This window comes from Coregonus clupeaformis, chromosome 9 (assembly GCF_020615455.1).
Source record: "Coregonus clupeaformis isolate EN_2021a chromosome 9, ASM2061545v1, whole genome shotgun sequence".
NCBI lineage: Eukaryota > Metazoa > Chordata > Actinopteri > Salmoniformes > Salmonidae > Coregonus > Coregonus clupeaformis.
The window spans coordinates 20,639,455-20,657,023 of NC_059200.1; the positions used below are offsets into that span (position 1 = coordinate 20,639,455).

General features: G+C 45.1%; 1 protein-coding gene across 1 annotated transcript in view; it reads left to right on the forward strand.

The window, feature by feature from the left end:
• LOC121573442 (endoplasmic reticulum metallopeptidase 1) overlaps nucleotides 1–17,569 on the forward strand; it is a 57,265-nt gene that overhangs the window by 25,662 nt on the left and 14,034 nt on the right. Inside the window, exons 10-13 of the mRNA XM_041885446.2 lie at nucleotides 7,807–7,981; nucleotides 10,610–10,800; nucleotides 11,581–11,733; nucleotides 15,799–16,001. Coding sequence (XP_041741380.1) covers nucleotides 7,807–7,981; nucleotides 10,610–10,800; nucleotides 11,581–11,733; nucleotides 15,799–16,001 — 722 coding nt within the window. The remainder of the gene's footprint in view (nucleotides 1–7,806; nucleotides 7,982–10,609; nucleotides 10,801–11,580; nucleotides 11,734–15,798; nucleotides 16,002–17,569) is intronic.

The window sequence follows — 17,569 nt, forward strand, 5'->3', positions numbered from 1 at the left end:
TTTTGGTAGGCTATCTGTTAGTCAACTTGTCTATAATTAGATACATGCAGCTTCTCTTCTGTCATTATATATGTTGTCCTAGAAGACTAAATAAGCCCTTGCTCATCAGAATAATGTCATAAATCAATAGAATTAATGCTTCAATCTAGTTGACATTGGTAAAGTTTTCGCTGTCATCTCTGCTTCTTTCGCAGAGCAAAGACATTTAGGGACCGGGGAGAAAATGCAATAGCAAAAAAAAAATTTTTCAGTGCAACATTTCTAAAGGACATCAGTTTGACCGGTTGTACAGAAATAGAAAGGTGTGTAAACGACCCAACATGTTTCTGATAAGATTTCAGTTTGGCTTGTATGCATATTTTATGTGGTTGAAATACTATCAGCTTTTACGATGCTGATAAAGATAGCACCTCTACAGACGGTATCTAACTGGCATTCACTTTCTCTCAAGATTGGCTCCCCCACCCAAATGCAGATGCATTTTTGCCCCCCTGCTCCATGCCTTCCCCCTTTGCAGTACCCCTTGAATATAAAAAATGACATGGCACGGAAAGAGTACAAAGAGAAGCTCCTCATGGACAATCCAGAGACACTTTTTGCTGACTACTACAAAAATGGGAACGTAAGCAACTTAATTTTCCACACAGACCATCCCTGGGCATGGCACACTGCTATAAGAGCACAGCAAGACAGACGAGGCAGGATCCATCAACCCAGCAGACTCCCCCTCCTGCCCCCCCTAACCCTAACCCTCTTCGTCAAGGTCCAGCTATACAAGGCAACAGTACCCACCTTTGCCAGGACCCTGAAGGACATCACCCTCAACAGCAGCTCCAGCACCTCACACAGGAGCAACAAAGCAACAGACAGCCCTCCCAGAACTGTGAGACCCCCTCCCGGAGGACCTGCACCAAGAGGATCCACACCAAGAGGACCTAGACCCAGACCACAGCACCGCCAGCCACATCCCCACCCCAACCAGTCGATTTCCCCACCTAAAAAAAAACTAGCCACACCCTATATAGCCCCCCAGGCCGTGAGCAGAGCAACAGGCCCAACCCCCACTAATACACCCGCCATCCTGCCTCAGCATGTTCTGCTCACACCTAATGGTCCGAGCCTAAACCACACCAATAACAACATTAGACACTATGGAACACAAAGCTTTTACTATCTCATCCTGGAATATACAAGGTCTGAATATACAATGTCTGAGCAGGAACCCAGACTTCACCAAAGCAGGAACCCAGACATTGTTATCCTACAAGAAACATGGTATAGAGGAGATGGACCCACTAGTTGCCCTCTAGGTTACAGAGAGCTGGTAGTCCCATCCACCAAACTACCAGGTGTGAAACAGGAAGAGACTAAGGGGGTTTGCTAATTTGGTATAAAGCAGACCTACCCCACTCTATTAAATTAGTCAAAACAGGAACATTTTACATCTGGCTAGAAATGAAAAAGGAAATAATCTCAACAGAGATTGTATTGGAGCAGGGGTTAAGAGAACCTCCTGTATTGGAGCAGGGGTTAAGAACCTCCTGTATTGCATGCTATTGGAGCAGGGGTTAAGAACCAACCTCATGCTATTGGAGCAAAGGTTAAGAACCTCATGTATTGGAGCAGGGGTTAAGAACCTCATGTATTGGAGCAAGGGTTAAGAACCTCCTGTATTGGAGCAGGGGTTAAGAACCTCATGTATTGGAGCAAGGGTTAAGAACCTCATGTATTGCATGCTATTGGAGCAGGAGTTAAGTTTTGGATTATTTCATTCCACTTACGAGTTTTGTCAAATTTAGTCATTGTCTTTTGTTTGGAGTGCTCCTGTCAATGTTGAGTAACGACGCACACCTGATTCTGCATGGAAGTAGGCCTATAGGCTACCTGGTCTGCGCGCAAATGTAGGCATATAAATGTGCCCATTTGGGGATCTGATAGTATTTCTGATTGGCTTAACGCACCACCACTAATGAGCTGTGGAGCTTCTCAAAGTAATGTTTTCTTCACCTCAAACAGCAAGCAAACAAAGTCTGTTTTTACATCCATTGAGAATGACAATAGTTCCTCAATGTATTTGAAAAATATTTTCAGCTCTCTCCCTTTCGATAACCACTCAGCATGAAAGGGAAAAAAGTTATGCTCTGATCCAGTGAAAACATCATAAAATAGGCCTACCTGATTACGCAAATAGCCTACAGCTGTGTCTGTCCTGAGCTCAGTTTGCTAGCGCGGGCTTCAGGCCGGAACCAAGTTAATAGTTGATGCAATGTTTCAAGTTCATTGCAGACAGGCCATGCGTAGACAATGTGATTTATAGAATATTTATTTTTCTCAGGTTATTCTCTACCTGCAGGCCACAATGTTTTTATTTGTTGGCTTTATAGGCTATTTTTACATAGTTAGCAATGGCAATAGAAGGTACTTTTTAGGTTTGTATCATTTTCATTTAGATTTGGATAGAATTTGGATATAAAGTTGAGATACGAAGACTATATATCAAATGAAACTGTTCCACGAAAATGTGCATATGAAAATCATAACTGGCACGCAGATCGGTAGAAATGGTAAGATAAATTGCCATTCCACATGAGAAAGGTTGCCGACTCTTCGTGTAGCCTATTTCAGGAGCGTAAAGCCAGAATCTGCGAAAGCCAGTAGGAGTGGGAGGAGGATGGTCAGGTTAAGTTGTTTTTCTTCTTCTGGTTATCTTGATCTCTGACTCCTTCTTGAGTCATTTGTGTCTTATTTAATCAAACAGTGAGCTTAAAGCATTAGACAAGCTCAATGCATACAGTATATTCGGAAAGTATTCAGACCCCTTGACTTTTTTCACATTTTGTTACATTACAGCCTTATTCTAAAATGGGTTAAATTGTTTTTTCCCCTCATCAATCTACACACAATACCCCATAATGACAAAGCAAAAAGAGGTTTTTAGAAATGTTAGCAAATTTATAAAAAAGAATAATACAGAAATACCTTATTTACATAAGTATTCAAACCCTTTGCTATGAGACTCAAAATTGAGCTCAGGTGCATTGATTTTATTAAAACACATAAGGTGTGCCTATATATGGAAAAATACATGTTTTAACATTTTGACCAATCGATTGATCGAAAGAACAGACAACATTCTGTCGACCAAGATTTTTGTTTGTTTGTTGGGGACAGCCCTACTTGGTACTGCAGTGATTCTATCACAATGTGGAGCAGTGCCGGTTAATTCCGTGGTGAAAAAGTTCCACCACCCAGACCAGACGCTTTGAAAAGCTTTTAACTGCAATTATCCTGAAACTGTTCAGTTCAGCCCTGCAGGTTTAAAACGGCATGTGTATGATGTGCTTTCAACAGACTTGTGTCAATAGTACTATAGTCTTATGCCCAGCCCAGCCACGTTTATACCGACTCAGCTTCTGTTATTGACCTCTCTGTTCTGTCTGTAACCACGTTGGGTTATTTTGGTATCGTCCTGGGTGCATTTGTTCCACGGGTGTGTACAATATCTGTATTTTAATATGCACACTGGCATACCATACCACTTAGAATGAAGAAATGTATTAGACATGTATTGTAAGTTCTATATTAGCTTGAATATTGGCATGTAGCCAATTGTTTATGCCAGTGCTCTGTGGTAGGTAGTGGCACATGGCTAGCCTTTGCCTTGTACAGAGACACTTGAGTGGCAGAGCTCCAAGCCTGGACACAGAGACACTTGAGTGGCAGAGCTCCAAGCCTGGACACAGAGACACTGAGTGGCAGAGCTCCAAGCCTGGACACAGAGACACTGAGTGGCAGAGCTCCAAGCCTGGACACAGATACACTGAGTGGCAGAGCTCCAAGCCTGGACACAGAGACACTGAGTGGCAGAGCTCCAAGCCTGGACACAGAGACACTGAGTGGCAGAGCTCCAAGCCTGGACACAGAGACACTGAGTGGCAGAGCTCCAAGCCTGGACACAGAGACACTTGAGTGGCAGAGCTCCAAGCCTGGACACAGAGACACTTGAGTGGCAGAGCTCCAAGCCTGGACACAGAGACACTGAGTGGCAGAGCTCCAAGCCTGGACACGGAGACACTGAGTGGCAGAGCTCCAAGCCTGGACACGGAGACACTGAGTGGCAGAGCTCCAAGCCTGGACACGGAGACACTGAGTGGCAGAGCTCCAAGCCTGGACACAGAGACACTTGAGTGGCAGAGCTCCAAGCCTGGACACAGAGACACTTGAGTGGCAGAGCTCCAAGCCTGGACACAGAGACACTGAGTGGCAGAGCTCCAAGCCTGGACACGGAGACACTGAGTGGCAGAGCTCCAAGCCTGGACACGGAGACACTGAGTGGCAGAGCTCCAAGCCTGGACACAGAGACACTGAGTGGCAGAGCTCCAAGCCTGGACACGGAGACACTGAGTGGCAGAGCTCCAAGCCTGGACACAGAGACACTGAGTGGCAGAGCTCCAAGCCTGGACACGGAGACACTGAGTGGCAGAGCTCCAAGCCTGGACACAGAGACACTGAGTGGAGCTCTTATGTTTGCAGTTGACCCAGAGCAGAGAGAAGGCAGTAGTTAATACTTCACTACAGTGCCAGGGTACATTTATCAGAGTATATTAAGAGGTAGATTAAACAACATTCTCCTCCTGGCAACATGACCGGAGTCAGAATTATGTGTGGCACCCCTTTCCCTAAATATGTTCTTCTTTTGACTAGAGCCGTGTGTGTGCAAGTGTGAACAGCCTATGAATGAGGCCTTTGTTGGTGCTCACACATCACTAAGTGGTGCCGGGAGAGAGAGAGACGTTACCAGGGTGCAGCGATGGAGGGAGACGGAGGGAGGGAGGCAATGGGAGGGAGAGGAGAGGAAGGGAGAGGAACTGAGGGAAGTAGTGGGAGGGAGAGAAAGGGAGAGTCCTGGCCATTAGCCTGTGGGATGTCAGGGAAGGTCTATCTGGGCTGAAGTTCAGACACACTCTCCATGGTTCTCACATGGTCTGTGTAAGGCAGGGGTGTCAAACTCATTTTAGCTCAGGGGCCACATGGAGGAAAATCTATTCCCAAGTGGGCCGGACCGGAAAAATCATGGTATATATAACTTAAAAACAACAACTTCAGATTGTTTTCTTTGTTTTAATACGATCAACATACAACATAAAGCTGGAGCCTGAGGACAGTGTGTCCAAAATAGTACAAGCACAACATCACTATTAATCATAAAACACGTCAAGTTTATTTGAAAATTCTAAAGAAAAAGAACACACAAACACACAATGCCTCAGTGATTAACAGAACTGTTTCACAGATCACAGAACTATATCAGGTGTCATTTCTCAGGCAGAAATGTAGATAAAAATAATGAAATCCTGTTCCCCAAACAAGTGCAAGAACCACAGAGTCAAGAATAGGTTAAATATACAAATAAAATAAAAACAATTAAAAACAATAGCACATCAACATAAAAACATATAAACATAAAGCTGGAGCCTGAGGACAGTGTCCAAAAGCACAACATCACTATTAATCATAAAACACCTCAAGTTATTTGAAAGTTCTGAGGACAAAGAACACACAAACACACAATGCCTCAGTGATTCACAGAAGTATATCATAGATCACAGAACTATATCAGGGTGTCATTTCTCAGGCAGAAATGTAGATAAAAATAATGAAATCCTGTTCCCCAAACAAGTGCAAGAACCACAGAGTCAAGAATAGGTTAAATATACAAATAAAATAAAATCAATTAAAAACAATAGCACATCAACATAAAAACATATAAACATAAATCTGAAAGCGTTGCTCAAACTCCCGTAACAGTCCCGTTATTTTATCTTTGAACCGCTTCACGTCTGCCACATGTTGGGTCGCGCACACATTTTTCAGACAGGGGAAGTGAGCTGCATCACCACCGGCAAGTTGCGTCTCCCACAATGACAGCTTCAACTTGAAAGAACGTATGCTGTCATAATACTGCGTGACAACTTTGTTGCGCCCTTGCAGCTGTTTGTTCAAGTTATTCAGGTGCTCTGTAACATCCACCATAAATGCAAGGTCCTGCATCCATTCTGCAGAATAAAATTCTAACACTGGTTTGCCCTTTTCTTCCATGAACTGTTCAATTCTTCTCGTAAATCAAAGAAACGCCTCAGCACAGCAACTCGGCTTAACCATCTTACCTCAGTGTGGTATGGCAGGCCATAGATGTGGTCTTTCTCTCTGAGAAGGCTGTCAAACTGACGGTGATTCAGGCTTCTGGATCGGATGAAATTAACAGTTTGGATGACCACCTTCATGACATTATCCATCTTTAATGACTTGCAACACAAAGCCTCCTGGTGCAAAATACAGTGAAAAGTCAAAAAATCACGTCCTCCATTTGCAGATTGCACTTTCTCTCTGAACTTTGTCACAACGCCTGCTTTTTTCCCGATCATTGAGGGCGCACCATCTGTAGCCAGGCTTACAGCGCGGGACCAGTCCACTCTGACCCTGTCCAGCGCGCCGACGAGTGCGGTAAAAATATCAGCTGCTGTCGTTGTATCTGTCATCGGCACCAACTCCACGAACTCCTCGGTGACGGTCAATGTGTCATCAACTCCGCGGATGAAAATGGCCAGTTGTGCAACATCTGTAATGTCCGTGCTTTCATCAATTGCAACCGAAAACGCAATAAATGACTTTACTTTTTGTTTCAACTGGCTGTCCAAATCCACTGAAAGATCGGAAATCCTGTCTGCAACTGTGTTTCTTGTCAGGCTGATATTTGCAAAAGCCTGCCGCTTTTCAGGGCACACAATCTCCGCTGCCTTCATCATGCATGTTTTTACAAATTCACCCTCACTAAATGGTTTTGAAGCCACTGCGATTTCATTAGCAATGAGGTAGCTAGCTTTCACTGCAGCGTCACTGATGTCTCGGCTGTGAGTAAACACAGACTGCTGTTTCTTCAGACCCGCCAACAGTTCATTCACCTTCTCTCATCTCCGCTGTCCTTGAAAGTTGTCAAATTTGTCGGCATGAAGACTCACATAGTGGCGATGAAGGTTATAGTCTTTCAGCACTGCAACATGCTCTGAACACACCAAACATACAGCTTTCCCATTCAATTCCGTGAATAAATAGGATGACAATTTTTCTTCGAACACTCTGCACTCTGCGTCCACTTTTCTCTTTTTTGACAGAGACATATTGGGGCAATGAGGGTGCCAAAGCACAGCATGTTAAAAGTAGAAGCCGTAATAAATATCGCGGGCAAAACAAAGTAGCTCATTGGCTGCACGTGCTTGACCTACTTGCTCTGCCCCGGTATAAACAGTTTGCTTGCTTAACACAATTGCTATTGCGCCATCCAGTGGACGCAATTGGAACAGCAGTTTATTTTATTGAAAAATTGCAGCGCATTTTTATACTTTACAAAATTATTATTATTATTTTTATTTATTTTTTATTTTTTTCAAAATCATCTCGCGGGCCGGATTAAACCCGTTTGCGGGCCTGATCCGGCCCGCGGGCCGGACGTTTGACACCCCTGGTGTAAGGCATACACAGCTCAATAAAACATGCATCAAAACAAATCGTATTGATTTTTATGTCGTCTATGCAGCCAAGTAGACATGAGCGAAAAACATTTTGATAGACCTTGATGTTGATATAACAATTTAAATTGATAAGCCTATTTTGGGGGAATGGATGATAGTCTGATTATAGTTAATAATGTGTCTGCCCTTATTGACCCCTGTATGTCTGAGTGTTCCTCAGCGACAGGGATTCTTCCATGCCTTTGCTGACCCCGCCTGTCTGTTCCTCCTCCTGCAGGGTGTGCGTCGTCTGGAGCTGGGGGAGCTCTACTTTGACGTGAGCCTGCTGCTGTGGTGCGGTGCCATGGTCTACCTCACAGCTAACGGCCTCTGCTCTGCCTACGTCCCCATGCTGATGGTGGCATTCCCTCTGACCACCAAGCTGCTCCTCGCCAGGGAGTTTCAACTCAGAGGTGAGGAGAGGATGGATGGATGGATGGATAGATGGATAGATAAGGAAGTTGCTTTCCATAAGGAAATTCCTTTTCATGAACAATAAATGGATACTGGTTACTGGATAGAGTTGGATACTGTTCAATGCTCCCATTGTTATTATTATGTGTGATGTTTCAATCAGAAGGATGTCAGGTCATTTTCACAGCTCAGCAGCAACAACGATACATTGATGTATCACACGATTAGTTTTGAATTGAAAGGGTTTTATATTGATAGATCTCTTAATTTTTTGGTGCAGGTGAAGTACTCTGTTCTCTACCGTCTGGGTTAGTTAATGTATCTCTCCTGTGTCTCCAGGTGTGTCGGTGAAGTACTCTGTTCTCTACTATCTGGGTCTGGGTTAGGTTAGTTAAAGGGGAGGATTGCTGAATTAGGTTGCTGTTAAACATTCTGAATTGTTTCATCCTTCCAACTAAAAGTACCAATACGACATATCACTTTTACATTTGTATTTTGGGACAAATTAATATTATTTTACCAAAGTCATGTCGGAAAAGTGACGTCAAGAGAAGAACACTACACGAGCAGGAGTGAAGCCACATGCTAATAGCAGCACTGTCCACATAAGACAATGGTAGCTAAAGCTAGCCACATGCTAACCTGAGTGCTACTACTAGCAGCACTGTCCACATAAGACGATGGTAGCTAAAGCTAGCCACATGCTAACCTGAGTGCTACTAATAGCAGCACTGTCCGCATAAGATGATGGTAGCTATAGCTAGCCACATGCTAACCTGAGTGCTACTAATAGCAGCACTGTCCACATAAGACGATGCTAGCTCTAGCTAGCCACATGCTAACCTGAGTGCTACTAATAGCAGCACTGTCCACATAAGACGATGGTAGCTATAGCTACCAATATGCTAACCTGAGTGCTACTAATAGCAGCACTGTCCACATAAGACGATGGTAGCTATAGCTAGCCACATGCTAACCTGAGTGCTACTAATAGCAGCACTGTCCACATAAGACGATGGTAGCTATAGCTAGCCACATGCTAACCTGAGTGCTACTACTAGCAGCAGTAAATCCAGGTATAATGGCTACCACAAACATTGGCTTCCATGAAATCCTGCAAGATATATTGGCCAATAAAGATCAGGCAGTTCAGCAAAAATAAAGACATACTGTACCTTGAAAAAAACAATGACATTAATCCGATTGGTATTTTACCATTCAGTTCCAAACTGCCACTGGAAGCAACGTCAGCACAATAACTGTTCGTCGGGAGCTTCATGAAATGGGTTTCCATGGCCGAGCAGCCGCACACAAGCCTAAGATCACCATGCACAATACCAAGCGTCGGCTGGAGTGGTGTAAAGCTCGCCGCCATTGGGCTCTGGAGCAGTGGAAACGCGTTCTCTGGAGTGATGAAGCACGCTTCACCATCTGTCAGTCCGACAGACTAATCTGGGTTTGGTGGATGCCAGGAGAATGCTACCTGCCCCAATACATAGTGCCAACTGTAAAGTTTGGTGGAGGAGGAATAATGGTCTGGGGCTGTTTTTCATGGTTCGGGCTAGGCCCCTTAGTTCCAGTGAAGGGAAATCTTAATGCTACAGTATACAATGACATTCTAGACGATTCTGTGCTTCCAACTTTGTGGCAACAGTTTGGGGAAGGTCCTTTCCTGTTTCAGCATGACAATGCCCCCGTGCACAAGGCGAGGTCCATACAGAAATGGTTTGTCGAGATCGGTGTGGAAGAACTTGACTGGCAGAGCCCTGACCTCAACCCCATCTAACACCTTTGGGATTAATTGGAATGCCGACTGCGAGCCAGGCCTAATCGCTCAACATCAGTGCCCGACCTCACTAATGCTCTTGTGGCTGAATGGAAGCAAGTCCCCGCAGCAATATTCCAACATCTAGTGGAAAGCCTTCCCAGAAGAGTGGAGGCTGTTATAGCAGCAAAGGGGGGACCAACTCCATATTAATGCCCATGATTTTGGAATGAGATGTTCATACTTTTGGTCAAGTAGTGTATGTCACAACCGGTCTAAATATGTGTCATGACAGTGTTATGACCATCTTATAACCGGTTATGTCAACTGTTATGACATATTATGACATGGTTATGGGTGTCAAGTAAAGTGTTACTGAGTTTTTGATAAAGTCATTCAAATTACGAAAATAGAAGTGTATTATTATTTTATAAACTTTTGCATAAAGACCCGTTAGATGGAATATCATCACTCTACATTGTTAGATTTGTGGAAATATATCGTGCAACCTTTTAATGTTAATGTATCTCTCATGTGTCTCCAGGTGCATCAGTGAAGCACCAGCTGGGTCTGGGTTAGTTAATGGTTGCATTCCCCTGCTCAGACGTTGCATGCATCAATCAATGGTTGCGTGCCAGGTCGTCGACTGACAGATTGCTATAACATATGATGTGGTTAACTGATACGTAAAATACCTTTCCAGGTGTAGTAAGATCTGGCATGCGTCAGCAACGCCTGGGCAGAGGAACGCACCCATAGTTAATGTATCTCCCCTGTCTGTGTTTCCAGGTGCGTTGGTGAAGTACTCTGTTCTCTACCAGCTGGGTCTGGGTTAGTTAATGCATCTCTCCTGTGTCTCCAGGTGCGTCGGTGAAGTACTCTGTTCTCTACCAGCTGGGTCTGGCCCTGCCCTATGTCCACTTCATGTTCCTGATCTGGGTGGTGTTTGAGATCTTCACGCCCATCCTAGGCCGCAGCGGCACAGAGATCCCCCCTGACGTGGTCCTGGCCACCCTCGTCACCCTCACAACACTCTTCCTCTCCTCCTTCTTCGTGAGTAGAGTAGTGCCATGGTTAATACCAGCTAGCTTTCCAAAAGAGGGAAGAGGATAGGAACACCTAAGAATGGACAACAACAATGTTTTTATAAATTCCTTGTCTTTTTATGAAAAAAGCTGATGTTTCGACCGTAGTCTTTGTGGAAATACCATTCCCATAGAAACCTTTGGAAGCGCCAGCATACCAATATTTATTACCGTAAAGTACCAATCAGGTCAGCAGCAACTCCCCTCTCCACCATGGAATATAAGATATTAGGCTGAAAAATGAAATGGGGATGATGAGTAGGAAATATAAGCTGATGACTTTAAGCTGCTTTGATTAATGTGTTTAGATTGTGTGTACTGATCCTCTCTCTTTCTCTTTCTTTCTCTTTCTCTCTCTGCCTCGTCCCCCTCACCTCTCTCTCTCTGCCTTGTCCCCCTCATCTCTCTCTCTATCTGCCTTGTCCCCCTCACCTCTCTCTATCTGCCTTGTCCCCCTCACCTCTCTCTCTCTGCCTTGTCCCCCTCATCTCTCTCTCTCTCTCTCTCTCTCTCTCTCTCTCTCTCTCTCTCTCTCTCTCTCTTCTCTCTCTCTCTCTCTCTGCTCTCTCTCTCTCTCTCTCTCTCTCTGTCTCTCTCTCTCTCTCTCTCTCTCTCTCTCTCTATCTGCCTTGTCCCCCTCACCTCTCTCTCTCTGCCTCTTCCCACACTCTCTCCCTCTTGCTCTCTGTCCACCCCCCTCTCCCCCTCTCCCCCATCCCTTCCTCTCTCTTTCCCTCTCTCCCCCCAGCTCCACTTCATATACTTGGCCAGGTCTACTAAGTGGTTGCTGGCAGGTCTGGGAACAGTGTTCACTGTGTTTCTGGTGCTGGTGTTGTGTGGACTGTTTTTCCCCTACACAGCAGACCCCTCCAGCCCACGCCCCAAACGGGTCTTTCTTCAGGTGAGACCATCTGACAAACACACACACACACACACACACACACACACACACACACACACACACACACACCCTCTGGCCCACGCCCCAAACGGGTCTTTCTTCAGGTGAGACCATCTGACCACACACACACACACACACACACACACACACACACACACACACACCCCTCGGGCCCACGCCCCAAATGGGTCTTTCTTCAGGTGAGACCATCTGACAAACACACACACACACACACACACACACACACACACCCCTCTGGCCCACGCCCCAAACGGGTCTTGCCCCGAGACCATCTCAGGCACTTTCTACTTAGACACACACATGCACTCACACTCACACACACCTGACAACTTTTTAAATATAACCTTTATTTATCCAGCTAAGTCAGTTACTAACAAATTATAATTGTTAAGTTAGATAGGGACAGATATAAAAACATTAACACATTGAATAAAAAAATTATCTGATGCGTTGCCCGTAGTGTGTGTATAGCTCAATTAATTAAATACAATGACAACCTGGCAATGTTGACCATCTGTCTTTCTGCCTGCTCCTCCAATCACATTTTTATTCATCCAGGACTTAAGAACAAACACATTCTTATTTCAAATGCATGAAATCTAATATCAAGGAAGGTTTTGCTCGCCTGAGGTAGAGTATCTCATGATAAGCTGTAGACCACACTATTTACCAAGAGAGTTTTCGTCTATATTTTTCGTAGCTGTCTATTTACCACCACAAACCGATGCTGGCACTAAGACTGCACTCAATGAGCTGTATATGGCCATAAGCAAACAGGAAAACGCTCATCCAGAGGCAGCGCTCCTAATGGCCGTGGACTTTAATGCAGGGAAACTTAAATTAATTCTACCTCATTTCTACCATCATGTTACATGTGCAACCAGAGGGGGAAAAAACTCTAGACCACCTTTACTCCACACACAGAGATGCGTACAAAGCTCTCCCTCGCCCTCCATTTGGCAAATATGACCACAATTCTATCCTCCTGATTCCTACTTATAAGCAAAAACTAAAGCAGGAAGCACCAGTGACTCGGTTTATAAGGAAGTGGTCAGATGACGCAGATGCTGGACTGTTTTGCTAGCAAAGACTGGGATATGTTCCGGGATTCTTCCGATGGCATTGAGGAGTACACTACATCAGTCACTGCCTTCATCAATAAGTGCATTGATGCCGTCATACCCACAGTGACCGTGCGTACATACCTCAACCAGAAGCCATGGATTACAGGCAACATCTGCACTGAGCTAAAGGGTAGAGCTTCCGCATTCAAGGAGCGGGACTCTAACCCGGACGCTTATAAGAAATCCCGCTATGCCCTCCGACAAACCATCAAAGAGTCAATACAGGACTAAGATTGAATCGTACTACACCGGCTCCGACACTCGTCGGATGTGGCAGGGCTTGCAAACTATTACAGAATACAAAGGGAAGCACAGCTGCGAGCTGCCCAGTGACACAAGCCTACCAGATGAGCTAAATCACTTCTATGCTCGCTTCGAGGAAAGCAACACTGAAGCATGCATGAGAGCATCAGCTGTTCCGGATGACTATGTGATCACGCTCTCCGTAGCCGATGTGAGCAAGACTTTTAAGCAGGTCAACATTCACAGGGCCAGACAGATTACCAGGACGCGTGCTCCGAGCATGTGCTGACCAACTGGCAAGTGTCTTCACTGATATTTTCAACATGTCACTGACTGAGTCTGTAATACCAACATGTTTCAAGCAGACCACCATAGTCCCTGTGCCCAAAAACACTAAGATAACCTGCCTAAATGACTACCGACCCGTAGCACTTACAGTATTTGATCCCCTGCTGATTTTGTACGTTTGCCCACTGACAAAGAAATGATCAGTCTATAATTTTAATGGTAGGTTTATTTGAACAGTGAGAGACAGAATAACAACAACAAATATCCAGAAAAACGCATGTCAAAAATTGTATACATTGATTTGCATTTTATTGAGGGAAATAAATATTTGACCCACTCTCAATCAAAAGATTTCTGGCTCCCAGGTGTCTTTTATACAGGGAATGAGCTGAGATTAGGAGCACACTCTTAAAGGGAGTGCTCCTAATCTCAGTTTGTTACCTGTATAAAAGACACCTGTCCACAGAAGCAATCAATCAATCAGATTCCAAACTCTCCACCATGGCCAAGGATGCTCTCCAAGGATGTCAGGGACAAGATTGTAGACCTACACAAGGCTGGAATGGGCTACAAGACCATCGCCAAGCAGCTTGGTGAGAAGGTGACAACAGTTGGTGCGATTATTCGCAAATGGAAGAAACACAAAAGAACTGTCAATCTCCCTCGGCCTGGGGCTCCATGCAAGATCTCACCTTGTGGAGTTGCAATGATCATGAGAACGGTGAGGAATCAGCCCAGAACTACACGGGAGGATCTTGTCAATGATTTCAAGGCAGCTGGGACCATAGTCACCAAGAAAACAATTGGTAACACACTACGCCGTGAAGGACTGAAATAGTAGGTCATGGCTCACATCAACACCATTATCCCAGAAACCCACTCCAATTTGCATACCACCCCAACAGATCCACAGATGATGCAATCTCTATTGCACTCCACACTGCCCTTTCCCACCTGGACAAGAGGAACACCTACGTGAGAATGCTATTCATTGACTACAGCTCAGTGTTCAACGCCATAGTGCCCTCAAAGTTAATCACTAAGCTAAGGACCCTGGTACTAAACACCTCCCTCTGCAATTGGATCCTGGACTTCTTGACGAGGTGGTAAGGGTAGGTAACAACACATATGCCACGCTGATCCTCAGGGGTGCTTGCTCAGTCCTCTCATGTACTCCCTGTTCACCCATGACTGCATGGCCAGGCACGACTCCAACACCATCATTAAGTTTGCTGACGACACAACAGTGGTAGGCCTGATCACCGACAACGAAGAGACAGCCTATAGGAGGTCAGAGACCTGGCTGTGTGGTGCCAGGATAACAACCTCTCCCTCAACGTGATCAAGACAAAGGAGATGATTGTGGACTACAGGAAAAAAAGAGGACTGAGCACGCCCCCATTCTCATCGACGGAGCTGTAGTGGAACAGGTTGAGAGCTTAAAGTTCCTTGGTGTCCACATCACCAACAAACTATCATTGTCCAAGCTCACCAAGACAGTCGTGAAGCGGGCACGACAAAGCATATTCCCCCTCAGGAGACTGAAAAGATTTGGCATGGGGTCCTCAGATCCTCAAAAGGTTCTACAGCTGCACCATCGAGAGCATCCTGACTGGTTGCATCACTGCCATGTATGGCAACTGCTCGGCCTCCGACCGCAAGGCATTACAGAGGGTAGGGCTAAGCACTGGGGCTAAGCTTCCTGCCATCCAGGACCTCTATACCAGGCGGTGTCAGAGGAAGGCCAAAACATTTTCAAAGCCACCCTAGTCATGGCATGTTCTCTCTGCTACCGCACGCGGTACCGGAGCGCCAAGTCTAGGTCCAAAAGGCTTCTAAACAGCTTCTACCCCCAAGCCATAAGACTCCTGAACAGCTAATCATGGCTACCTGGACTATTTGCATTGTCCCCCCACCCCACCCCCTCTTTTATGCTGCTGCCACTCTCTGTTTATTATTTATGCATAGTCACTTTAACTACCCACATGTACATATTACCTCAGTTACCTCAACTAACCTGTACCCCCGCACTAACCTGTACCGGTACCCCCTCTATATAGCCTCCCTACTGTTATTTAACTTTACTGCTGCTCTTTCATTATTTGTTATTTGTTCTTTTGTAGTTATCTATTTTTTACTTAAGACTTATTTTTCTTTAAACTGCATTGTTGGTTAAGGGCTTGTAAGTAAGCATTTCACTGTAAGGTACACCTGTTGTATTCGGCGGGTGTAGCAAATAAAATTTGATATGATTTGAAGAACTGTGTGGCAATGTTGACTGTGTATTTCTACCTACTCCTGCTAAATATTTTCTTTTGAAACGACCGCTTGTTGTTCTACCATGAGTTTCTTAATATCTTTTCACCTTTCTCCCCTCTCTTCCTGTCAGCACACCACACGTACCTTCCATGGTCTGGATGGCCAGGTGAAGAGCAGAGACTCAGGTCTCTGGATCAACAGCTTTGACTACACTGGCATGCAGCACATCACCCCTGTCATACCAGAGATCAACGACACTATCAGGACCAGCTGTCAGGAGGACAGGCCTTTTTGTGGCTACCCCTGGTTCCTACCTGTCAAGTTCCTCGTCAAGTGAGTCATACCCATAGAACTTGGAATTAGAATACGTAGTATACAGTGCATTTGCAAAGTATTCAGACCCCTTGACTTTTCCCACATGTTGTGACAACCTTATTCTAAAATGGATTAAATTGTTTTTTTTTCCCTCATCAATCTACACACAGTACCCCATAATGACAAAGCAAAAACAGGTTTTTTGAAAGTTTAATACATTTATTTAAAATAATCAACTGAAATAACACATTTACATAAGTATTCAGACCCTTTACTCAGTACTTTGTTGAAGCACCTTTGGCAGCGATTACAGCCTCAAGTCTTCTTGGTAATGACGCTACAAGCTTGGCACACCTGTATTTGGGGAGTTTATCCCATTCTTCTCTGCAGATCCTCTCAAGCGCTGTCAGGTTGGATGGGGAGCGTCCCTGCACAGCTATTTTCAGGTGTCTCCAGAGATGTTCGATCGGGTTCAAGTCCTGGCTCTGGCTGGGCCACTCAAGGACATTCAGAGACTTGTCCCGAAGCCACTCCTGCGATGTCTTGGCTGTGTGCTTAGGGTCGTTGTCCTGTTGGGAGGTGAACCTTCGCCCCAGTCTGAGGTCCTGAGCGCTCTGGAGCAGATTTTCATCAAGGATCTCTCTGTACTTTGCTCTGTTCATCTTTCCCTCGATCAGTCCCTGCCGCTGAAAAACATCTCCACAGCATGATGCTGCCACCACGCTTCACCGTAGGGATGGTGCCAGGTTTCCTCCAGACGTGACACTTGGCATTCAGGCCAAAGAGTTCAATCTTGGTTTCATCAGACCAGAGAATCTTGTTTCTTATGGTCTGAGAGTCCTTTAGGTGCCTTTTGGTAAACTCCAAGCATGTGCCTTTTACTGAGGAGTGGCTTCCGTCTGGCCACTCTACCATAAAGGCCTGATTGGTGGAGTGCTGCAGAGATGGTTGTCCTTCTGGAAGGTTCTCCCATCTCCACAGAGTAACTCTGGAGCTCTGTCAGAGTAACCATCAGGTTCTTGGTCACTTCCCTGACTAAAGCCCTTCTCCCCCGATTGCTCAGTTTGGCCCGGTGGCCAGCTTTAGGAAGAGTCTTGGTGGTTCCAAACTTCTTCCATTTAAGAATGAGGGAGGCCACTGTGTTCTTGGGGACCTTCAATGCTGCAGAAATGTTTTGGTACCCTTCACCAGATCTGTGCCTCGATACAATCCTGTCTCGGAGCTCTACGGACAATTCCTTCGACCTCATGGCTTGGTTTTTGGTCTGACATGCACTGTCAACTGTAGGACATTTATATAGACCGGTGTGTGCCTTTCCAAATCATGTCCAACCAATTGAATTTACCACAGGTGGACTCCAATCAAGTTGTAGAAACATCTCAAGGATGATCAATGGAAACAGGATGCACCTGAGCTCAATTTTGAGTGTCATAGCAAAGTGTCTGAATACTTACGTAAGGAATTTATTTTTTCCTTTTTTTTATACATTTGCTAAAATTTCTAAAAACCTGTTTTCACTTTGTCATAATGGGGTATTGTGTGTAGACTGAGGGGAAAAAACTACTTTAATCCATTTTAGAATAAGG